We start from the raw sequence: 26,331 nt of genomic DNA on the forward strand, positions 1-26,331 counted from the left end.
GAAAGTTTTAAATTTATATCTTTTATTTCTTCCTTTTAGAAATACATTTCTCCAACAAAAGATTAAGCTACATCTCTTGAAATTAATCCTACAGCCAGATATACTCCTTATAGCAGTGTAATTTAGGAAACAATATTAAATCTTAGCAGTAAATCACCTTCAATATTTTGCGTGCCTTTGGTATTGAATTTTACATCTGCAGTTAGGGAAAAAAAAAGACAACCGTCTTGCTATTACTCAGCAGGATACAGATTCCTCTTTGTAAGTGGAATTCCAGACATTCCATCTGTTTCCCATAAAAGTAGAAAATAGTTGGTCTTAAAGTAGATCAGTAATAGTACATATAAATAGCATAGGTAGAAACCACAACCAGCCAAACAATACACCTACAGTAAAAAAAGTTTCTTATTCTTTGATACAAAATTCATGCATATGAAACATTGCTTAAGCAATTATATGATTTACGTATCAGAAGACTGGTATTTCTTGACCAGTAAAGAGATAAAACAAACTTTTTAAAGTCAGATTTACAAAATGACTGAACATAATAGACAACTACCAAAACAGAAACAAAGGAATATCTATCCTGTTTTCTTTTCTTTCTTTTTCACTGTTTTCACTGGCTGTTTTCAGAGCCAGCATCTCAGGGGGCTAGAGCTACCTTGCAGTCTCACATCTGGTCATGCAAAAACTCTTTTCACATGATTAAGAGTTATGCATCTAATTTATTATGTATACAGAATGGGCACTTTCCTATTGTGCATGCAAATCTACATGTTACTGTGTTAGAAGCAGTAGCTACATATACAAACACTAATTTGCATGAGAAAATGAGTCTACACACAGCACATGTGCGTTATGCACAGTTTAGTGATATGACAGAGTTTTGAAAGTTTATCCCTGGTGCATATGATATGACAGAGTTTTGAAAGTTTATCCCTGGTTTCTGCTGCCTGACAAAGCAAGACAGAGTTCTGAGCATGCACATGCATCCAAATACACATCCAAGTACAAAGCTCATCCAATGATAGTTTTAAAATCACACAAAACTCAAACTTCACACATAGGACCATCATAATATTTCTGTCCAGCTTTTTATGTAACAGGGGCAAGTGCATAATTAAGTTATTTTCATAAAGAAAATGTAAAAATCAAAGTGTTCCACTTACTATATGCAACCTTGTCTCCAGAAACATGCATTTTTGCTATGTTAAGAAATCTCTGAAATGGTCTAAACCTTTGTTGAATTACTTTTAGAAATGTTCTCCCAGGCACGGGCCACAAAAAAGAGATTTTTCTGTCTCTTTCATAATTCCCAGTAATGCAAATTACAAGCCTAATCCTAAATACACACAGAACAAAATTCAATCATAAATATATCTTTGAATTCATATGACAAGCAAGACCCTATAGGATCAGACTTTATACTATCAATTTAAGTAGTGAAGACAGAATGACAAAACCTTAAAATATGAAATAAGTTTCTTTTTGTACTTAGTCAATCTTAAGCACATGCACATAATTATGATAACAAACCCACTCCTTTTACTGCTTCACAGTAAATGAAGTACATAATGGAAACATGTATGTAACTTAGTCTACACCAGAGAAGCATCCAAATGCACAAATAGGCACCACATATTTTAAACAGAACGATTATGTTTTCCCTGGTGAAGGAAAACAATTGAAAACAAAAGTTATGATTGAGAAAAAAGTTATGTCTAGAAATATTATTATATGTCATTATATGTCTTTCATATATGATATGAAATGTTTTACCTCAGAGAAATGGTATTGATTTCTCTTTCATATATAATATGAAAGAGAAATCATATATGAAAGAGAAATCAATACCATTTCTCTGAGGTAAACCACTTTGAAATCCAATATGAATTCTTAACATTTTATCACCTTCAGTATTTAGTCTACTTGTCACACTAACAAAACCCCACTTAAATCAAGATTTCCCATTTTATTAAAGACTGTGTTGTGCAGATATATGTTAATAAACTAAATTCATAATTAAAGGATGCCGAAGGCTAGAGATGAACTATTGACATTTCAGACACCCTGAGCCGAACTATTATCCTGCTTTTATAAACAATAACATGAGTAACACATTTGTGACTTGTAGACACTGTTATCTCTTCCAACAGAAAATAAGCCTAGGACATTTCCTACTCCTTTATTTTTTTTATATGAATGGTGCTGATAGAGCTGTTAGAATGAAAAAAAGAATTCTGGTAATCTGAGAGGAAAACTGTTCCTAACATCTTCTATATAATAATAGCTTTAATAGTTTTGTGACTAGTATTCCCTTTGTCCAACAAAAACAGTAACCTAAGTATTAACTCTGAAAAAATCAAAAGATACAAAATAGATACTGTACTGAGCTAAGTATGCATCATTCATTGTGTTCTGTATTGTACTGCTGCTTCAGCCCAAGTATTATATATTGAATGGCTAGTTCTTTTTCCTTACTGCATTGCACAATTGAGGTATTATTAATGTTCAAACACTACATACGGCTTTTAACTTATCACAGTAAGCACTTTATTTATAACTTTAACATTAAAGAGGAGCCATTCAGGATCAAAGAAGAGCAACAAAGCAGGTGAGGGGTCTGGAGCACAAGTCTTATGAGGAGAAGCTGAGGGAAACGGGGGTGTTCAGCCTGGAGAAAAGGAGGCTGAGGGGAGACCTTATCGCTCTCTACAACTACCTGAAAGGAGGCTGTAGCGAGGTGGGGGTCGGTCTCTTCTACCAAGTAACCAGTGACAGGATAAGAAGAAATTGCATGACGTCGTGCTAGGGGAGGTTTAGATTGGATATTAGGGAAAATTTCTTCACTGAAAGGGTTGTCAAGCAACAGAGCGGGCTGTCAAGGGAAGCTGTTGAGGTACTTAAAAGATGCGTAGATGTGGCATTAAGGGGCATGGTTTAGTGGTGTCTTGGCAGTGTCAGATTTGCAGCTGAACTCTATGATCTCAAGTGCCTTTTCCAACCTAAACGACTTATGATTCTATGAAAACCCTCTTAGTCAAAACCACACTACATTGAAGAACAACGTTTGTTTTTTTTTTTTTAAATTTCAAAACTATGTATCTGATACTTTCTATATTGAACTAAAATACTAATGATGGTTAGATAAATGTATTGAACAACTCATACATTAGCATCTCACTAGAGAAGTCCAAGATATAAGGCCACTGTTTCTTTTATCGATAATTTTCTATGCCAGAATTCATTGCAGAGACTACTGTGCTCAAATAGAAAATATCTACAAAGAGGAATATAAATGTTTTCAAGAAAATTAATTTGGTTTGGAATCTTCTTTATCAAATAGATATTCTGCTCTTTCTAGGCAACAACAATAACAAAAACGTAACAAAGAATAAGGCTCTCGATTCTCCAGCCTAACATTTATGATAAGCTCTGTTCCAAAACCCATAAAGATTGTAGCTCATTAAACAATTAGCTAGCTTATCTGTAAAGATTATTGTGCATGTATCTTTGTATCTAAATAAACTTACTCATTTTCAAAAGCAGCAGTAATTCTGAATTATTAATTTACAAAGCTTCAAGAAAGCATAAGAAGTAGCAGACGATCAGGCTGTTCTCCCTCCACCCCCAAGAGACATTCAAGATGATCTTATTTTAAAATCTATGCCACAGGTAATATATTCCATTTGATTCATTCAAGATTTAGACAGGCAATAAATGCTGAAGGAAATTACCACATAAATGACATTCCTTGAAACTAGAAGGGCCTGAGAATGAAAGAGCTGTTATTTTATACAAGCCATCATACTCATCCTGTACTCAAAATATAGAATAACAGTGTTCTGGGCAAAATGAAATGGACAGCTCTCCACTTTCTAGTTCTTCAGAAAGTAATTGGTAAAAAGTCAGTCTAACAGACTTCTTAAAGTTACTAGTTGCAGTCATGAGCACAGATTATTACTACCTTTAGCTTAGAACCTTAAACTGACTCACAGATCCCTTAAACGTTTCAAGTATAAGCTATGAAACTCCATGAGAGTGTTTTTATACTTTTCAGACAACTTGATGCCCAAGCACAAACAGTATTCATTGACAGCACATGCAGGACTATGGCTACATTAAACTAAATGAATTCCACTTTCTTGCATTGTGCACTTGTTTATATAACATCAAGATTTTCTACAGAGATCATTCTTGTAATGATTGAAGCACTTACATGTATCTTACCTGAAAGAGATGCAGTGTGTTTTAACAGAATATGAATTACCAGATTATTCAGGAAAAAAATTTAATTACCAATAGAAAAAATAAATATACAGACTTGAAATGATCTTATGCAAGGAATCTCCCTCTCTGGACATATCTGACACCTGCCTAACTCTGTGCATCTAGGGTGAAAACCTTCAGCATGAAGCAATATGCATAAACTACTTTGCTTTCTGTACACAGGAATTCTGTGAAGGACCTGGCAGTACAAAGAACTTAGGGCAGACTTGCTCTTTCTTGGCAAAAAGAAATGCAAAAAGCTAAGAGAACATCAGCTTTCAAAAGTATGACCTCAGTACTAAAATAAATCTGGTTTATTCTTGTTTTAATTATTGTTTAATTATTTCCAGACTGCATTTTTTTGTGCCAATGTAATACTAGTTCACCAAGTTGAAATATGCATGTTAAGTACTTTAAAGCATTTTACAGTAGACAGCTACGCAAGCATGACTGAAAGAACGTTCCTGCAATTTCAGTCCAAATTAATCTTCAAGTGTGATTTTAAGAAGTTTTTTCTCTCTTTTCTTGCAATAACAAGTAACCAAGAATTGAATGTTTTTCTTCAAAACAAAAACTACCTAGAATTTTCAGTCGTCGCTGACAACAGGGTGTTCTGTAGATGAAGAAAATTCATTGCAGGGGACATTCATTTCACAAAGTTTTGTTAATGATTAATAAGACTGCACTTGAAATGCTGTCCTATAGACAATGTTTAGCTAGTTCAGCCAGAGCAATTGTTAAAATCACTAAATTAAAAATTTAGCTTGCTCTGCCATAAACCCCACAAGAATGGGCATAATTTTTCAACCTTGCTTATTGCATTGTTCTTATACTATACTGTTTTACTTGCTTATATGCTCTTTTAAAACTCTTATTAAAGACATCAGCAGTTTCATGGTATTATAAAGCTCAAAGTCATTCCCATCTTTACTTCATACAGTTTGCTCCCTTTTGCCTACGTCACATTTGGTCACATTTAAAAGAGGAGCATAGGCTTTTTTAAGGCAGAATTTTTTCTTTTTTAGTTAAAAATGACCTAGTAAGCTCTAAAGATGTATGGAGATGAATTAAGACATAACTTGACAGTTCTCTCTACCTTTCATCAAAACATAAGTGAGTTCACTCTACTTCTGCATGAGATTCTGGTATCCTGTACCAAAAGTGTATATCAAGGCTACTTAATTTAACCTAACCTTAAAGTTTACATATTTAGTGAATTAGCACATCGCCCGGCAGCTCATAGTTTCAAGTAAGGTATTACTAGGTGAACCATAGAAATGTTTTAAAATGGAGGAGATTAAGAACAAATTGAATAAGAAAGTGTTTGCTGCATGTTGTGTTCTAGAAACAAAATGAGGGAAAATAAAATTGCACATTAAAATCTGCTGTCCTCACAGTTAAATTTGTTTTCAGTTATTTGCATGCTCAATGGAATTTATAGAAGTGAACAATATTACTCCATCTTTAAAACTGACTAAACATAAGAGGAAGAGCACAGAACCATAGGTGGTAGCATCCTAACTCTACAAGTAAGTGCTGAGATCTACCATTGCCCAGCTTAGTATGGTTAGTCCATGTACACACTATGAGATGCAAAGAGAAGTACTATAAGTAACAATAAGAGCACAAACAGAAAGCCTGAGAGACAGTGCAAAAAGAAAGGCAATAGGTAAAGCTGTCAAGAGCACTTTCCAAATAACCCAGTCTCTGGAGTTACTGTAATAGACTCTACCAATGTCTTGGTTTTATGCGTCAAATACTCAGTGCCACAGTGTCAGGTGTAACAAGTATTTTACTTGTATTTACAATTATTTTTGGTAAAGGAATGACAAGTTGTGAATTAATAACATTTAAGAGTGAAGGATGGTGGTGGAATGCAGTTTTTCCACAAGCAATATTAAGTTTGCCAATACTCAATCACATTTTTCCCCATGCAGTATTATTTCCCATGGGTTTTGGGTTTGGGGCTTTGTTTTTTTTTCCTCCATGGGATTACAGGGAGGTCAACTGTAAAAGTACAACTAAGATTTAGCCTAATAATTTGCTACCTGGCAAAAATCCAAATAATAAGTCAAGTAGTATAATATAATTAGTAGTTTGGAGTTCTTTTACTGTATGTATTGTCTTGTGAAACAAGTGCAACAGTGCATCAAACTTTAACTGTGACACATCTCTAAAAGTTAACCAAGGTCCTCCCTTCCCATATTCTCAGCATCAATTAATTGTTCTTATCCGCTGTTAGGTGTGTTCTCAGATCATTTCTGTCAACCACAGAAAATACTTTTGTAAACGTCTTACCAAACCAGACATTTCAAAAATGGCTGCTAAACCAAGTATTGACTGAAAAGTCTGAGTATCAAAACGAAGTAGTAACTTCAGCATTAAATTTTAAAATTACTCTGCCCAGGAAGATCTCTGTGACTACTCATACTCTTCAGTGAATTCTCAAAAGATTCTGTGGGATTATGGCATGTCTTCATTTATGTAATCTCTAAGAAAATGCAAATACAAAAGAGCCCTAATGAAGGTAATTATATAGTAAGAACTAAAAACAATGTATAGACCAGATACACATACAGAAAATAATTATCTAAATGGTTTATCTAATTTTCTCTTCTCCTCAGAAAGGGCTTACAAAAATGAGAAAAAGGTAAGATTCTCCAAAACAGAAAAAGTCATTTAGTGTCATGTACCATCATGTACCGGTAGATCAGAGATGTCTCTTCTCCCTGTTTAACTGTATCAAAATGTATTCAATATGCTCACATAAAGATTACTGTAATATTTAACAATTCAAATATTTAACAATTTAAAATCAAGATATTCAAATAACAGTTTTTAGGTAGCACCTTTGTTTCTAAATATTGAAGTGCTGATCAAACTACCTAAATTGTCAGTTAGAAAAATAAGTCAGCTGTGAGCAATGCATATTGTAAGAAAGAAAGAGAGAAGGAAAGAGATGAAGTCCAGCCAAACAACATACAACTGGCAGAAAAAGAAATACCTGACACCAAAGAGGAGTTTAAGCAGGAATAATAAAATTAGCTGAACTGAAATTGGTTCTGGCACTGGTGTTTATCTCTGCTATAATTAAATACAATTCTGATATTTAAAGATTAAAAAAACTATTATTTCAGTTCTGTTTCACTGTTTACACTGCCAGTTCAATGTCAAGAATGTTAAAGGAAATCCAAATCCCTTACTTGAAGAAAATCACCAAAACAGAAAAAACAGGCTTTATTCCAGAAGTACCCTGAAAATTGAGAAGATAGGGACTCAGATTTTATTCCCTTTTGAATATAATAAAGATACTTTTAGAAAATTAATAACTTCAAATAATATCTTGTCACTTATCCCTCAGAGGTGAAAAGTAAGCACAAGAATCAAAATCCCTGTATTTTACATTCCATCTTATTAAAAGACCAGAAGTTATCTCTGCAGTAGCAAACCGTTTTGAAGATCCACATGCCTAGTAAAGCAAAAGATAACTAACTTTAGCCTAACACTAATGGCATGAGTTTCTGCTCTAGTTCATGCCATGACATCAAATTTAAAAGAAGAACTGAAATCAAAAGATTCAAAATCAAAAGTTACATCATCAGATTTGTCACCAGCTCACCAATATCCTGGCCATGTTTCTTTGTGTTCACTACACCATTCATAACATACCCAGTTCTCTAAAATGCTTTGACTTCTGTAACGCAATACCAGAAAAATAAAGAATTATGTAACACTTTTTTCTTTTGAGGCTTTTATTTTCCAACACATTTTTTTTCATTTTAGAAAGCATCATCTTTATTTTCTTTGCCCACTCTTGACACATGCAGTTACTTATCACATGGAGGAAAATGTCTGGTTTATCACTATCATCTGAGGAATTTGCATTTGAACTTCTGATTTAAAAATTTCCAAGGCTTCCCAAATGAGCAGAATTAACTGAATTAGGAAAAAAACCACAAAGCAAAAGAAAACAAATCCACTCATTTCAGATCATTTTCCTAGACTTTCCATAGTAGTTTAATCCCATAAAATCCAAGGTAAAGCCTTTTAGATATAAAAGTGCAAAGCTCCCAATTTAAGAACTAGTTACAACTCATTAAAGTAAGGACACATATAATTTGAAGCATTAGAATGTATGCTGAAATATAATTAGTGGCTATGAATCAAACCTGGATGGATTAAACTAATTCCTGGAATGCTATTATGGAGAGTACCTTGTGGAGAAAGAATGATCCTTCTGTTTGCACAGCAACTAAACAGCTTCAATTTACTTTTTAAATTGACATGAATAGAGATAAAGGCCCAGCATTTCAAAATGTGGCTTTCTAAATATAATCAGCCTGAATTATGCCTGTTTCACACTGCAGTACTTGCAACCTGGTTACAGGCAGCAGGGATAAGGCTGCACTCAGCTTATTTCACTGCTTAATTTATATGGTAATTACCACACCACTGCCAGAATGGAGAGCATCTGCCAAAACTGAAGGCCTCAGAATAATAAAACTGACATGTGCTGTGATATTGTTGAAGTGCTGACTAAGAAACTTCTTTTATCTCCTCTTGAAGCTATAAAATGGTATTCGTGTTATTACTAGCAGGGAATTTTAACAGCCTTGCATTGACAGCAATTATGTAACACATGCACAAAACAATAGAGTTTCACATCACTTAATAAATCCTTGAGCTCTCTTAGCTCCAGATCTCTCGCTGGCTGGATTTTATGGTCTGGTAGTTCTATCTGACCTTCAGAACACTGAAGTATACAAACCACAAAAGCACTAGAAAATTATTAGAAACAACTGGCTTTCCTCCCTGTTAGATCTATTTCATGAAGAGGGCATGATGCATAATCATGGAGGTTAATTAAAAGATTTGCTTACTCACTTTTCTCTGTAGCTAAATGCTGTTGTGAACCTCTGGTATTAAAACAAGCAAGATACAGATATTGCCTTTCCTACCAAGAATATCCTCTTTCTAAGCAACGCTTGCATTAAAAAAAGTAGCAATTCTTATAGTATGAAACAATAGAACAAAGACAATCTAATTTATGTTCCGGTAATTTTTATGAGAATAAAATCCCACCATTAATGTAAGAAATCTAAATTTGCGGCTGATTTTCCTGCTGATATTATCAATTCAGTTTCCAATACTATGCTTTATTTTTTTAGCTTTAATATATTGCACCTGAAACTCCTAGCTTCCGTACCAAAGCTTCATAAACAAACTAGAAACATTCTATTATAAAGGTTTAAAAAACAACTTGCCAGATAAGAAAGCATGAGTAACTGAAAAATAAAGAATACAAAGCAAAGTTAAAAGACCATTTTTGTATCAAAACTTGCACTAAAATATTATTTCACATGGCACAAATCCTCCCTTACTTTGATCAAAAATTATTTGATAGCTGTATCCATTCAAAAACAAGCAACACTGTTTCACTTTCAGAAAGTAGACAGTCACTGAAAGTCACTTGGTAATGAGATAGAGACTAAACCAGCTACCAAAGCTACTCATACCATCATTTCAAACACTGAGAATTCAGTTTTCTTACTACTTACAACTGGAAAGATGTTAGTTTGCATAACGATCATTTGCATGAATTCATTACGCACTGTTTCTCTCCATGCTTCGTACGTACACTCCTGATCTATTGACAGGTTACAGTCTATAATTCATAAAGTATATAATTCACAGAGTCTGACTAATGTATGCATAATTATTATTTCTAACCTTTCTCCATAAAGCAGTCCATACTCTCTGTACGTGTATGTACTCTCAGTACACACTCTATACAAGACTTACTTTTGCCATTTCTTTAATTCACATAATTCAAGTTTATTATTATATAAACTCAAGTTAAAGGCATGCCTTTCTGAAAAAGTACCCTGAATCCATTATCGCACTGTACTTGAAATTACTCTTACAAACATAGGCCACAATGACTTCCTTTGTACAAAATACCAAAAAAGGTCTTTTGCTGCTTTATTATACTAAAAATTCTTAGCTGCTTATTGCTATCACTTTGAAGTCACTTTCCTCATTATTGCTTTCTAGCTTTGCCCCTAAAAACACTAGTAATAAAAACACTTGTCAGTATTTACATTGGATTTTATTTCCTCAGCAATTATCTTAAATGGAAAATTAGTGCAAGACATTGCATACGAATGACAATTCTAGCAATGAACGACGCTAATTACTTTCCCAATTACACAGGTATACCTGTTAAATATATGATAAACCCAAAAATTTTTAAAGTGGGCTATATTTATATGCAAAACTTCTTATCCTAATACATGAATCTTTGGATTTTTTTAATAGAAACAGCATTAACTGCAAAAGTCTGCATTGGCAAGAGCTTCAATAGGAAGATTATGAAACTGAGAAAGTAATATATGTGGCTTCAACAAAAAAAGGTAAAGTCCTGTAGACTGCTCCTCAGAAACCAGGAGCTTCCAGCACTCTTATTAAGCTTCTATTACACTCAAGCCAATAGCAGAGGACAGGCACAAAATGTTTGTTTCCTGTAGAATGAAGACTCCCTGCTGAGAGACACCACTTTTCCTTGAGATTTCTTTGAAGGAAAGCTTTGATTTACAGAAAGAAAAGCAGGCTAGGAAGAAAAAAGATCTGCTACAATCACATGTTCATGTTTGTATAAGCAGTTATCCAGTTTTAATCTTTTTTTCCATGAACATCACAGAAAGTGAAATAATTTAGAGCATTTAGAGTTAAATACTCTTCTTAGCAACAAATATTGTTTAGTGTTCAATACGCACATATATATACACACACCATGGTATAATTACACTACTTTGCAATCAGGCACTACAGAAGATAAATTCACTTGGAAGAAAAATACGTGTCATCTAACCAAAGACTATCAATAGTCCAAGCAGAAAGGACTGTATGACCAAGATATGAACTACTACATCCCACCAGAAATGGACGGGGAGCCCCCTGCACGTCAGAAAATTAAGACAACCACATGAAAAACGTGGAGGTGCTCTAGAAAAGGGCAGTCACAGAGAGAACAAAGGGAGATTCTTAGTTTGGAGGTGTGTTAAATTTTGACTGCTTTTTTCGTTTAGGAAAAAGAACTGACTACATTACTTGGTTTACTCTTTAAATTATTAAAAAAAAAAAAAAAAAGAAAAAAGAGTCTGTGAAGATACAGTGCAAGTACTCTTGAAGGAATGAAAAATTTAAAACCGTGGGACGACTTCTATGGAAGTAATTCAAAATAAATCTATTCTCTCCTAAATGTAATTAGCAGAGTAGAAAAATAAAAACAGGACATATTAAGAAGTTGAAGAAACATTTGTTACAAAATCCAGTCAGTATCTTCAGTCTTCCAATGTCAACTTATTATAATGAGCTTCTATTTCAGGTACTACCCAACTAGGTGAAACTAGAAGTAATGCACCATTTAGAAAGCAAATCTTCATAACTGAGTTCTCTAGAAGTGAAAACTTGTAGACTGATCACTATCACACAGTATCACGTACCAATGTGCATTTCTCAATATTTGTAAGCAGAACAGTGCCAATATTAAGAGATAACGGGGGCAAGAGGAAATCAAAACTAAATCAGACAACAGGAAAGAAACAAAGCAGCCACAAAATGCCTCTTTCAGAATCTGGGCACTGTGTTACAGCTTATGGGGCCAAGCCTCTTAGGTACACACTCAGGTGGTGCAATGGCAATTACACTCACCCTTTATAGTTACAAAAGTACATGCCCAGAAAGTGATTTCTAAGCCTCGATCTACTTCCCCTTTTTATGAGGGGAGACCTAGACAACAAGGATACAGACAAGTCTGAATAAAAACTCTCTTCACCACGGACCTGGAACAAAGCACTAGGAAAAAAAAAGTTCATTAATCCAGATCAATTATGAGCCTGACACCTGCAAAAATGAAGTTTCTAGTTTCACACAATAATCTATTTATGCATTTGGCATGAGAGAATCAAAGTCTATACAAGCAGTGCCCAAAATGTTATCTTCTTTTCTTCCAGAGGAGCATCCTGCCCAACACTGGGCTAGAGAAATTCATCGTTCTGTTTTATGTTGGTTTGGCCCTGAATTTTGTGTTCCTGGATTAATATTTTAATTTTACCACCGGAGAGATTATGTCCTTCCTCTGCTCAAACTGACAAAAAAAATTATGTAGGGGTTGGGTCACTCTCTTGTGTGAAGGAAAATGGAAATAAAACTACTAATGAAATTGTTGAGATTGAAGAAAGTGGAGGAGCACTTTAAGACAGATGCTAACTTCCCAGGTTGTGTTTCTGAAAAAAAAAATGGGCATAATCTTGATCATGACTGGTAATATGCTTTGTACTTAAGGCTGCTTGGATGTATTGGCATGCTCTGAGCGTGTCTAGCAAACAGAGCCCATAGACAAAGGAATGCTCAGTCTGGGAATTTAAAAACAGACTTAGGCATGAGGTGGGCCACGAGATGCCCAACTCTGCCAAACTGGCAACCAGTCTGAATACTCAGTAGCAGAATGGTAGGTATCCGCATATTTTTTCCATCAAAAGTTTATATACCCTTAGCTCTTCAGAATCTAAGGAGAGGGAATATTTTAAGTGAAGATTTCCTGGAAAAGGGACATCCCAACTTCTTAAGAGTTTTTGATACTGGCGTGCACTGTGCACCATAGCTAAAAATATGCTGTGTAATTAGACTACTTAGATCAATGAGACAAAACTTTCAAAGCTTTTCTCAAACCAACTTTCTTTGACTCTGTAAACAGGATTACAGTGTTTCTGAAAAGAAAATTATTGCATTCATGCTAGAAATACTGCCATTGCCACCTCAGGAAACTGTTTCTAGAAGCCAAAAATCCATCAGAAATACTTCTGGCTTTCAACTAAGCTTTGTTGTAAACCTCTGATTATCAGATTTATTTCAGTATGCAATCAGTTTGTGTTAACATATTAATAAATCTATAATCGTAATTAAAGCTGTAGATTTAATGGAATTTGTATACTCTTAGGAATTATACAAAAAACCTTTTTTTTAATACTATTGGCTTTTATAAGTGAAAACACATAACTGATTACACAGCTTAAACTGAAATACATGAGATCTCAACACCAATATTAAAAATGTTTATAATGAAAAAGTCACATTCTGCTAGGACATTTAAGATGGTTTTGGCTCAGAAGCCCCATGTGGCTGTCAAACAGTTTGGTGTAGCTTACTGGAGTATCAGCACCCTGTGCATCTGCAATGTGCTTTACATCCTCCACTTTTAGAGATGCTGTTTGATTACACGTCCATCCTGGCCCCACAAAATTAAAGTGTCTCAAGAAAAGACTAAAGTTCTAATACACATGCAGACATACAGATGCACCAGTATAAGATAAATTTAGAGCCAAAAAATTTCAATGTTGACATTTTCACAGATTCTAAATTACACAGTCGTCAACCTTAAAATGGAAAGATGCACTTATATGCTACTTATCAAAAGATCAAGAAGTTAATGCTCAGCCACTAAGGATAAACTATACCTAAGAACACGCTGCAGAAGGTTTTCTCCACAGCAGCCCTGTTGTTCCTCTCCTCTCATTTTGAATGTGATATCTTAGGGCAAAGCAGAAACATAGCCTTCTCCTACAACGCTTGCAGAGAAAGAGAGGCTCTTCCCCGACTATTTCTCTTTAGCACACAGGGTGCAGGAAGGCCAACAAAAACAAGGCTTCTTTCCTAAAGAGATTATAGAACAGTGCTAACTGACAGCAAAGAATGAGGAACTCCTAACTTTGCCTATAGAAATGTGTAACAAGTAGTAAACACCTTCTCCTTGCCTTAAAAGGACACGCACACTTCAATGTTGTGGACACCTGTACTAACCAGAGAAACTGGTAATTGTTATTTTAATGCCACCACAGCTATAAACCATAGTCATTACATTAAGATGTGGTGCTAGATGTTGTACAAACACAGCCAGAGAATAGAAAAAAGAAAATCCTGAACAAACCTCTAAGTATATCCATACAAAAGCCACATATACACAGGTAGTCAAGTACCAGGAAAACACTGGAAGTCCACTCACTGATCTTGACTGTCTTAAATGAGAAATATGATCCTCACCAATTCACTGAAAAGTGTTTTGAAAAGGCTTTTGGCATGAGGGAAGTGGAGGAATATGCAACTGTTTGAAAATACAACCGGATGACAAAAGGCACTATCCTGCTTTGAAGCCATGTATTTATCTCAACCATGAACTAAAGATGACAGGTTGGGAGAATGGGGAGTTAAGAAAGAATGATAAAGGGCCTTGCAAGTGGATACGTGCAACCTGTTTTAGACATGATGATGGGAGAGGTCAGAGGGCAGACAAAAGGATGGCATACCAAAAAAGTAATAAGCAAACACAAGAACACTGTCATATTATATTTGTTGAGGTTAGAGGGGGTGACAAAGGATATACTGAAAGAATAATGTAAGATCATAGAAACAAATCCATTTTCATTAATTCTGTCATCGTCTAAGACACAACACATCAATAAGAATCTGTTCGATGGTGTCAAATGCCAGTTATAAACCACGACAATTAAGAAAGCAATGCAGTTACAGTTAATTTAAATCTTTAGACACAAAACTGAAGGAGATCAAACAATGATTATAAATAGCCCTACATTAACTTAGGGCTGGGTTTGTAGTCTAAGATGGTTTGTTTGTTATTTTAAGATGGCAAGCACCGTAATATATAGGAGAAAAAAGATGAGAAGGCTCAGAAAATGAGATCTAAGAGACAAGACAAGGCAAGACATCCGGAAAGAGAATGGGAACAAATATAGTGGAAGGTGCATAGTGGGGGGTGTAAAGCAAAAGGCTTTCTTTGTTCAAAATTAGCTGAGAGAAGCACAAGAAGGCAGATGCTTCTGAGTTTTCTCCTACACATTCTGGGGCAACCAATTAGCAGACTTGTCGTCTTACCTGGAAACTACATTTGGGAGAAGCAGGATCAGTACCCTGAACTGACGGAGGATTTGATCATTCTTATCTAGAAACCCATTATGTTTAAAACAGGTCTCATTGCAGGTATCAAATTCCTGCAATGTCGTCTCATACACAGTATCAATGCATAACTAATACTTATGATGCAAGCTGGCCACGTTACTTACACCACCATATGGATGTAGTTCAATTAAACTGGCTCCAGCATCTACGTAAATATTACCTTAATAATTTTCCATATAAACATAAAGCATCGTTACAATTTTGAATGATATTTTAATATGGTTTAGTATTTTAAATTTAACATTTATACAAAAACTATTGAATTCTATTAAGTCTCAATGTAATTTACAGTCTTCAAAATATTTACTATAAATACTTCTAGCAGCTGTTTCATTCTTGTCCACGGCTCTGGGAAAATCAATCAATAAATAGGAAAGTTAATTTAATCATATGAGTGAAATATTTACATTTTATCAATCTGCTATTAGCCTTATTGCTCTCTTCATGTGTGTAGTAGCTGTTAAATGAAGCAAATATGGCTTTCACACTAATATTTTCTCCAAGCTGGAAATGCTACTACATTTCACTCTGAAAGAATTTTGTGCAATCTCATAATGGGAACAAATTCTTGTGAATCTTGAATAAAAGAGATCTGTTTGAAGCTTCGCAACAACGTGACAAGCAACTTTGGGAACCCAGTAGACACTTTCATCTCAACCTTATTTAGATAAGTTATCCTTTTCCCCTTTATTTGGTGCAATAAACTGTGAGTTACAAAACTGTTTTATTAAATAAATTCTGCTTTTATGAACAAACATAGGCTTATTCAGAAACCAACAACTACATGATATTAAGTTAACTGAAATAAGGATGTTTTCTATTCATATGGTAGTACACAGCATACCAGAAGATCCTAGAAGGACTACCAATACAAGAAGTAAAGTAGCCAAAAAATACAGTAATGTTCCTGTGGTCAAAAATATTAACAATTACTTTCTGCAGACACTGCGATTGGAAACCAAATTACAGGATTGCCTAGTTGACAAATTACTCTCCAAATATAAGGTAGAACTTTATTTTGCCCTCTTCTTCCTTTTAAAGAGGAAGAAAGAAATTATGATAGAAGTCGGGAAAAAATTATTCTCCTTTTCTAGGAGGTGTCTAAGACAGACTCAGGATCAGGTGCATTGAATTCAATAAGTTTCAGAGAAAAAGTTGGAATAAAATTATGTAATACAACAAACTCCCTCATCATCCTGATGCAGGGTAAACTATGAAACGATTTGTGAGACTTTCTTCAGAGCTTAACAGCAATTAATTTTATCCTGTGGTTTACTTCCCCACAAATATACATTATTCTCCATCAAGAAGAATCATGCCTTTTGGAGTAAGCTCCTGCAGGTAATCTAGGATCTTGACAGTATTGATATATTTACTATATATCCACACCAATTATTCACGTCCTGCAAACTTCAGCTATTCAGATAACAGAATATGTGTACTTGCTTATTATTTGATATAAAAAAAGACCTCAATAATTAACAATCACACATCGTGTTTGGCCACTAAATTGCATGAACTTGTGAAAAAAATAATTGCTAGAGAAATACGGACATCTGATGATAAATATAAATCTAAGACTAGGCAAACTAGATTTAGCTTGTGCTTTAAAAGTACTTACTGCAAGTAAGCAGACTTTTTTTTCAGTAGGTATCAGTATCTCAGTCATGCTAAGAGATTGCACTATTTATACATACGTGTACGTATGCACACAGTTATATGCATATATATTCTATATGCATTTGAAATATTTTTGAATTTATATATATTTAACCAACACCCCAAAACAGGCAACTGTGGCTAGATTTTGGCAGGAAAGAATCAGCTTCCAGCATAAGACATTTGAAATAAACACACATATAGCCGGCAAAGGTGGCACTATCTTATTTAACAGCTTGCTTGGACATGCATTTAAACCTACTATCTGCCATGAAGAAATTCAACACTTATCAAACACGCTACTGGATTATCACAAATGGCCAACTAGTAGAAGCCACAATTGAAAAATAACTACATTTATTATTCTTTCTATATAAAATTCCTTTCATTAATGCTCAGCAACACGCATTTGGCAGCTGAACATTTTTTTGAAGCAGCAGTTAACAATGCAATTCACAAAACAAAGATAAGCTCAATGGTTTCCAGGAAACTGAAAGATGAAAGAATGTGGAGAGAGTCAGCCATGGTTTCAAATGAAGAACAAGTGAACTAAGGTCAAACTAAAACCTAAAAGAAATTCAGCAAGGGCCCAGAAACCACAGTACAGATACATTTCAGTTGGATTGAAATTTCACAATGCATTTCAACAATGCATACAATACATTCTTTGGTATATTAATTCACTGGGGACAATTTTTTTTTCAAAATAAAGGAGGAACAGATTCCAAAGCCCTTAGTTTCATTACTTCAAGCATAATATTTAGCAGATTTTCTGGGTTTTATATTGATTGTAAAGTATGTTAAAGTATTATCTTCCAGCCTTGTTTAGTGTGCTCAGTTCCAGACTTAGCTGAAACCACAAAGTTTCACATCACACATGAGGTTAAGGTGTAGTGAAGGATTCCATAAATGTTAACATTTCAGAAGCCAGCACCTACTAAATAGCCTGCTCCAGAAGTTTGGTAATGTATTCCTCTCCCTTGAAGAGAAGGTCAGAGTAAAGTTACCATTATAGAAATCCACTTGAATAATTCATTTTGCAGGAGTAGAAGAAATACAGCAAAAAAGTAGATTAATCAAGTTACCTTTATATCTACTGTAAGTTACTCCCTAACACACAGAGCTAAAATTCTGCTTAAAATATCCCTAATTTCCACCTAGGAAACAAAAATGAAAAAAAGAAACAACAACAAGAGCAAGAAGATATTTTATCTGAGGGATTTTTTAAAACATATTTTTTAAAGTCATCTCTCAGACATTAAATTTGTAAAATACTATATTTTAAAATTATAAAGCCCAGTATCATCATGCATTCAGAAATATCATTCCTAGCTGCTGATAAATCACTACTTCTACTCAGAGCGGAGAATTTATTTCCAGTTTTACGCAACAAATTGCAGTGGTTCAGGAAAGAGTAAAGGAGAAATTTAAATGCAATGTGAACTTTAAATAGACAATTTAATTAGCTACGCTAGAAAAAAACTGAACATCGAAAGCTGCACACCTGGAATTCTGCCAAAAGTGAAAGGCAGTTTGTCACAACCTGTATTTTACACCACAGAAATGACAACATTTTCATCAGTAATAATGTCCTCTAGACCCATGCCTAGGCATTCTTCCTCTGACATACAGTGAAGAGTGCCACCTATTGAATAACAAACAGTATTTTCAGAAATAATTAAATTATTCTGGAAACATGCCATCTATGTACTTCTCCCCTCAAGCCCCCAAGCCCAGTATTCAGTTTAGCTTTTCATCACGCAGTTTCCTGGCAGACAGCAGTTTTGCTGTTGTTACAGAATTGATGGCCAAAATATTACTTTGGTACAGAAACAAGGTGCTCAATCCACACTGCACGGGTTACCTGATTTTTAGATATTCCCACACCAAATAAGAAAAATTTTATTCAGTTATGTATGTTGCATCTGAAGGAGATACCATGTTGTTTTTTCCAATCTTCTCTGGTAATAACTGTATTTTCCAGAAATAAGATTAGATGGTATCAAGGACACAAAACTAAAAGCAGTATATTTCTGATGGCTGTCGTTTGTTCATGCAAAAAAGTGCACATTCTCTATATAGTTTACTGTTAGAAGGAAAAACCTACTTTTATTCAGAGCAGAATACTTCTTTACTTACACTGGGAATCAAAATATCTCACAGAGGACCTAAAGCACAAATATTTCATATATATATGGTATGATCTCAGAATCATGCTACAGAGCAGCAACTGACAATAAGACACATACTGTCCCCCCGCCTTGAAGAAGCTTTACCAGGTGCTGCATAGCACACAGCAATGCTAGTCTGGCCAGGAGTTACCCATTGGTACAGAGGACATATTCTATGTTTATAAACACTGTAAATTGATAGACTGTAATGTTAATTTAGATTTCTAAATACAGACAATCTAGCCAAAGAAAAATGTGTGGTATGTTGCAAGTGTCTGCATGTAATGGGATACCAAACAATACTGCTATAACCCAACCAAGACTTCAGACTTGGAACTAACCCATTTATATTCCAAATATTTGAATGAGTCAGCAGCCCACTGCATTTCCCAGGCCCGCTGCAGACTATCATACAGTTCCCAGACGCACTTCCTCAGATTGTGTTTGTCTCATGAACAAGGTCACTAGTGACAAAAAGTGATATAAAGGTCAATGACTTGGAAAAGATGACAACACGCAGACTTTATTTCAGCTGTTTACCCATTAACCTATTCAACATACTGAAGCTCCACAGAATTCCTCCAGTTACTTGCCTCCCATCTTTTAACTGCCTAACATAATAGACGTATTAAAATAAAGTCCTACTGTTGTTTTGGTACTATGAGCAGGTAAGAACTAAATATGTTGCCTCACTGTAGTGAAACACACATACAAGTGAATGGCCTCTGAAGCAACCACTGTCTCCTTGTCTTAAATCTTTGTTCCCATGCTCCATAAGTACATAAAATTAACTGATGACACAAGGAATGTGTAAATTACCCTCCCCCCCCCTCCCCCCCTCCCCCAAACCAAAGACTAGATATCTGTAGTTGAATACAAATTACCTTTAATCCTGCTAGAAGTCTAATCACATTGGCTATGCAGTTCCAGCACCGCCAGCATAAACCCTGCTTATGCAGATAGGGGCTGAAGTTTTTGCAACTGTAGTGATAGTGCTATCACTAATGGAGATTATATCACTGCGGTTATGCTGCTGTCTGAATCACTTTCGATCCTCACTGGAGATACATTTCTGAGGGTGATAAAAGATAACTGCAACAGTATTTGTCCTAATTCGGGTTACTGCAGAAGGTAAGTCTACTGCTGAATAAAGACCTCCACAAGCCAAAGGATGGATTTTTGGTTTGACACAACAAACATATATTAAGTTTTCAAATTCCATAGCCATGAAAAATTACTATTTTTTTCCTTCAATGTAGTGATAACAAAGAAAGATTACCACCTGAGAAATGCATAAAAATTCTTGATCCTTTTCCTTGTAGAATCAAATAATCATCAGACTGGGGAGGGGACATATCAGGAGGTCTCTACTCCAATCTATTGCTTAAAGCAGAGTCAGCTATGAGATCACATCAAATACCTTATGGCTTTGTCCAGACATGTCTGCAAAATTTTCAACGATGGAGACTTCCAGTCTCTTCGTGCAACTTCCATCCCATTCCAACCCTCAGAAGTTGCTTTTATTTTCTTTAAATCCAGTTGGAACTTCTCAGTTTCAATTAATGTTTTATGTTTTTTCCCTACTTTCTCTTCTGTGTAGGCTGCTTTGTAGCTCTTCAGCACAGATCAAAAAGCACATTACAATGCATATTTAAAAACAAGTAAAATATTTTTACTTGAGATTTCCCTGCCACTAGTTTTTAGTTAAATTTCCTTATTTTAACTTGAGAGTAATTTAATAAATTATACTAATTGAAAGAGAGAAGAATAGTAATATATTAATTGAGAGAAGCACGTAAGCTTTGGTTTGTGAGTCCTGGCTCTATGACTTAGCAACTAACATAACTTCTGCCAACAATAACAACAATATTAATAATAATGTAACAATAGGATCCTCTTGGATTTTAAATTGCCTTTTCCCTACTCGCTTTTAGTCAAAGTAGTAATAAGGATGAGATGTGATGTACTTATTCTAAAACAGTAATGATGTTTACTAGCTTTTTGCTTACATGGTCCTATTTTAAAGGTCCTTGCACCTATGAAATTCATGTATTTCATGAAAATTAGGTTACAAAAATACAGTAAATGAATTCAGCAAAACTGAATCACAAAATAACTTTGTGTATACAACGTTCCCACCAGACCTGGTCCTTCAAAGAACTCTGGATTATATGAGACATAAAAAAAATAAAAAATCTTTCTAGGATATATTGATACATGATTGTTTATGCTATCCCCCTCTGGGGAGGAAGAGAGGATAATAATTTCTTTCACTTTGAAAGACACTATATTAATGGAAAACACATATTAACAGCTGAAAAATATGTTTCCCAGATTAAGAAAAATTATTTGAGACTTCCTTGTGTATTTCTTTGGAGATTCCTTCAGAAATTTACACAAGGATGCAGAATTTGATTTTAAGACACATGGAATGATAAACTCCAAAGTTTTCAAAATAAGGAGAAAAAAATACGACAAAAATAGGAAACTTACAAGATTTCTCTCCAGGGATTTCAGCTGATGATCTATTTCTTTCAGACGATTTTGTTGATCACGTTGTTCCTTATTGTCTCGCAGAACCTTTTCACCTGGAACTGCTTCTAGATTTCTGTTTGCATAAGCCAGAGACTCCTGACAAAAAAAAAAGAATAGGCAGAAATTCAACAAATGACTATATTGTTTCAAAGGCAGATGAGTGATCCTTTGGTTTCTATCAGGAAAACATTGAAATGGTTAGATTAATGTATCAGTTTCAAATTTGGGAAATGCCTAATTTTCATTATGCACATTTTCAAATACAATAGTTAAATGTAAGGCTTGACTTACTTCAGTAAAACAATTCTTCATCTTTGCATTTTAAGAGGAATGTCTTAAGTCTCCAGAGCTAACACTTTGATGCTTAAATTCTACTACAACAAAAAAAAATGCACTGAGACTGAATGAGAAATTCAAAGCTTGCTCCTGAGATTAGAATTAGGCCAGAAGGGAAAGGAAGAATTGAACTGAAATTACTGTAGGTTTTATTTACTAGATATCATTGTAAATAAGAAATAACCTTCTCTTGTAAGCTGAAGTCAGATGCACAACCATTATTAAAGGTTTGGCTTACACATTCTGACTTCCTCCAGTAGCTTCAGAGCAGATTCTCAAGTTTGTATCAGTCCTGAATACATTCACGGTTCAATATTACATGTAATGTAGATTATTAAGAATTACAAGTATTGGGAAAACAACAAAGTTATATTGTAATTGGAAAAAAAAACAAACAGAACTTTCTCTTGCAAACCAAAGATCCTATAGAAGAACTCCAGGAATGCAAATAATGGTAGAGGGAAAAAAAAAAAAATCAACCTCTGTTAGTCAATTCAACCCAAAGGAACATGGGCAATGATTTAATAAAAACACACTGTATTCATTCTTATTTTCAGAAGCAACTGAGGGGATCTTAATAAACACACACTAGGAAAAGAATTTCAAGTGGCATGTCTAATTGGAAAGAAAAACAACCTTTGTAATTCAACATTCAACAGAAAATTTCTCAATTACTCAATATAAAAAACTGCAAGCATCTGTAAACAACTTTTTCTAAATATCAACCAAGTCTATGAGTTCTAACATTTAAATCATATTATTAGGTGCCTGAAAATAAACTTATTTTAACACAGTACACATCTTTGAATATATATTTACAATCAGCAATAGCTGGCAGTACTACAATGCCACTAAATTTTCCTATAACAGAATGAGATTTAAACAGCCCACCTATTAATGACTAGAATCTCTCCAAACTGGACTGAAGTTTAATGTGGGCAACCAAAAGCCAAATTCTTAATACAGAGTGTCTAAAGCTAGGTAAAGACGAGGTAGAAAATCAAACTGCTAGATATGCTACACAAGGGAAGATATAAGTACTCAGCAACAGCCAAAGCTGTAACAATCATCATGCAAAGCAGAAATGTCAAGTTTTTGAAATGGCTAAAGGATTTGCTTAATTCCCTTTTCTCCAAAATTCTATAAGTAAATAAATTTAAAAAATAAATCCTATCTAATGAAAGATAGCAGTCATACAATCTTCTTGAGCCACAAAATCGGCTGATCAGTTTATTAATCAGCTTCTAACCATTCCCCGAAATAGACATATCTGTCAAAAATCATCTGTTTTGGTGAAGTGCAGCCATAGAGCACAGGCTATCAAAGAGCTCATTAATCAAAATTCTAGTGTATCTTCAGAATTTTTTATAATTACGAGTATTGATTTAGTTTTAAACTTAACTATATTTTACTGCTATAATTGAAAAATGGAATATTTTTCTGATAAAAGAAACCCAATCGGGAAGGAAAGAACTCATCAAGGTAATACACAACACTAAATTATCTTTATAAGACAATCAAGCAGACAGGTATTATTGTTTCTTTATTCTTCTTTAAACACAGTCTCCATTTCCTTTTATTTTCAAGTAGTTTTCCAGTTTTCAAGCTGGTAGCTGTACTCATTCCACACAGTCTTACACTTCAGATTCTTCATCCTACCGTTTTCCTCTCTTCCAGGATTACATTCAACTTAATTTGTTTGTCCCCAAAAATGTTATGAAGACAGAAGCATTTGTAAATATTTAATTAAGTTGGCACCAGAGCAAAGAAACGTTTCGGAGAGAAATAAAGTTCTGATGAGAAACACTTCTATGTAAAAGAGAAGATTAGTCATGGAAAAGCATTCTGAATCCAGCAGGACTCATTGCACAAAACAGATGAATCTGTATGCGTCTCTGTGGCAGCTCAGCTATGGTACTGTAGGATAATTAAAGCCAGTTGTTAAAGATTTCAGAGTCAGAACATAGTTCCTATATCCTGCCAAAGTATCTACCAGGGCAGAAAGCAGCTTTCCCATTGAGCCAGTCGTGGTTAAGTGTTTGCATTTCACAAGTTGTATCTAATGCAATTCCTGGAAGAAAAGAAGCAGCTTAATGATATGCATCTCTAAGCTACTTTTGTTTTACTTCTAAAATTTTAAATGAAAACCCAAGCAGATGATTTACACACTAACATTTTTTCCCAATGTTCCCCACCACTAATACCTTATACCCTACTCAATTACAACAGAAGAAATTCACATCTCATGGAAATCAGAAAGAATTTAAGCACTGATTTTAGAAGAAAAATTAATGCCACTGAAATCAGCCTCTTCTCTAAATGAAAGGAGATCCACATTCTAAATTTGACTTGTGTTCCATAACAACTAGAATAATTCAAAATAAATTCTGTACTTTACAGATTTTTGTAGCCTTCTCCTGGAACCTTAATTTAAAAAAAAAAACAAATTCCTAAGAAAAAAAAATATTGCAGTGCATTCAGATTTGCATTCCATAGTATCTGCGCCAACATCTTTATCTAGCAATTAAGTTTACAGAATTTAGCTCAGTTATGGGAGAAGTAGTGATACAATCTAAGCTAAAGCTCTGAATAAAAGAAAACAATAGCAATTTATCTGAGAATTCAACAATACTAGATTACCACTATAGGTTTTGAATACTACAGGCCCCCCTCCCAGTCTCACCAACAAATATTTTGTTTCTCACAATGTTTAGAGAATATGAATGAGGGTTAATAAATAAGACAATCCCTGCATATTTAATTCACCCTATTAGTAAGCTAAATGTGTCCCACTTCTAACTGGTTTTACAGAGGATAACAGCCTGATAGCTAGTTTTCTTCCTCATTTAGCTGCTGTGATCAACTGAAGAAACAACTGAAAATCTTGTCATTCAACACATGAAATTAAACCCAACAAGGGGCAGATAACCAGAACTCTTACTGCCTTGTCTTGCACGTGGCATTCATGGCATTCATGCTAACATATCACAAAACAAGATCTTCTTTTAGCAAAAAACATCATTCAATTAATTTCTTCAGACCCTTTCTGGGTAGGTATCAGTTGCCTTTGATCAGGTTCCAAAAGACATTCAGTACAAAGAATTCTGATATTGCTCTGTGATCTACCTATTTTCTGATTTCAGAGCTGATGCTTCAAGAATAATAACAAGGTTTTTTAAAAGCAAATTCATTAAAACTTCCAGTTTATAACAATTTTAGGGGATATTGATTGTGACAACCACGGCTGTTTTAAAAAGACTGTGAGCAACAATGAACTCAGAACAACTACTTATATAAAAAAAACATGTCATTTTTTATGCCTTTTGACAGGAAGCTCTCTAAACTCAACGCAGTCACTAATTTCCCAGCTACTGCTGCATGTTACTTCCTGTTTTTTTGAAAAAGTAACTGTTAAAGGAATTTGAAAACAAAAGGTGTTGAGAATGAACATGCATAATCAAATTCAGAACCTGACCTGTTGTTATTGCCATGTATGAATTTAAGAGTGATTTTTTACCTACCAAAACAACAATAACCAAGAACATAGGACTAAGGGCTAGACCTGGTCCTAATCTTCTACAGTAAGTAGTCAAGTTCCTGAAAGTTGAGACTATTATTTTCTCCTCCAGCTACCATTAACAAAAAAAAATTGGCAGCTGGAATTCTATGTAAATACAAACAAGCCCAGTCATGTCGGAGTGCCAAATTGCACCTACCAAATCAGGCTTCATGAAGAATTTAACACTGACTTGCCTGAAGTCAGGATCAAAATGAAACTAAGGCAACCACTAGACACACTGTCCTCTGCTGAAAGAAATGGCTCTGGACATGCAGAGAAGCAGGGATGAAGGCACCTCCAGGATTTTGGAGTCAACTGAGGAGGCACATGGAAATCAAGACACTTCTGGAATTTGAGAGCTGCAGAGTGGGAGAGCTTGCTTTTGTTGTTTGTTTTGTTGTTTGCTTTTAAATTAGTTTTGCATTTATGCAATTAGTGTCCTTCTAAATGCCGTTTTAAATAAATACAGCCTCCCACTCACTTCAATTTATATTTATTCTGTTTAGGTCTTTCCCTAAATTTATAAAACCACTTTTAAATAGTCCTGTTCTTTGATAGCTTTCGTTAAAATGACTCACGTGTTTATCTGAACAAAACAAAAAATGACAAATGGAATCCTCTACGTGTTTCCTGGAACTACAATGTCTGAAAGCCTTTTACATGCTGGAAAACAAAGTTGAAGGGCAATTGCTTTTCACTAATGAAGGGTAATTTATAGAAACTCTTTTTGGTTGTTAAGTTTAAAATTGTTCAAAAAAGTTAACACAT

General features: G+C 34.6%; 1 protein-coding gene across 2 annotated transcripts in view; it reads right to left on the bottom strand.

The window, feature by feature from the left end:
• The window catches only part of FSIP1 (fibrous sheath interacting protein 1), a 76,967-nt gene that overhangs the window by 30,778 nt on the left and 19,858 nt on the right, over positions 1-26,331 (bottom strand). For both annotated transcript variants that reach the window (XM_014941673.1, XM_014941672.1), the window contains exon 11: positions 21,627-21,764. In XM_014941673.1, the coding sequence (XP_014797159.1) occupies positions 21,627-21,764 (138 nt within the window). The remainder of the gene's footprint in view (positions 1-21,626; positions 21,765-26,331) is intronic.

Source organism: Calidris pugnax, unplaced genomic scaffold (genome assembly GCF_001431845.1).
Source record: "Calidris pugnax isolate Ruff unplaced genomic scaffold, ASM143184v1 scaffold56, whole genome shotgun sequence".
Taxonomy (NCBI): Eukaryota; Metazoa; Chordata; class Aves; order Charadriiformes; family Scolopacidae; genus Calidris; species Calidris pugnax.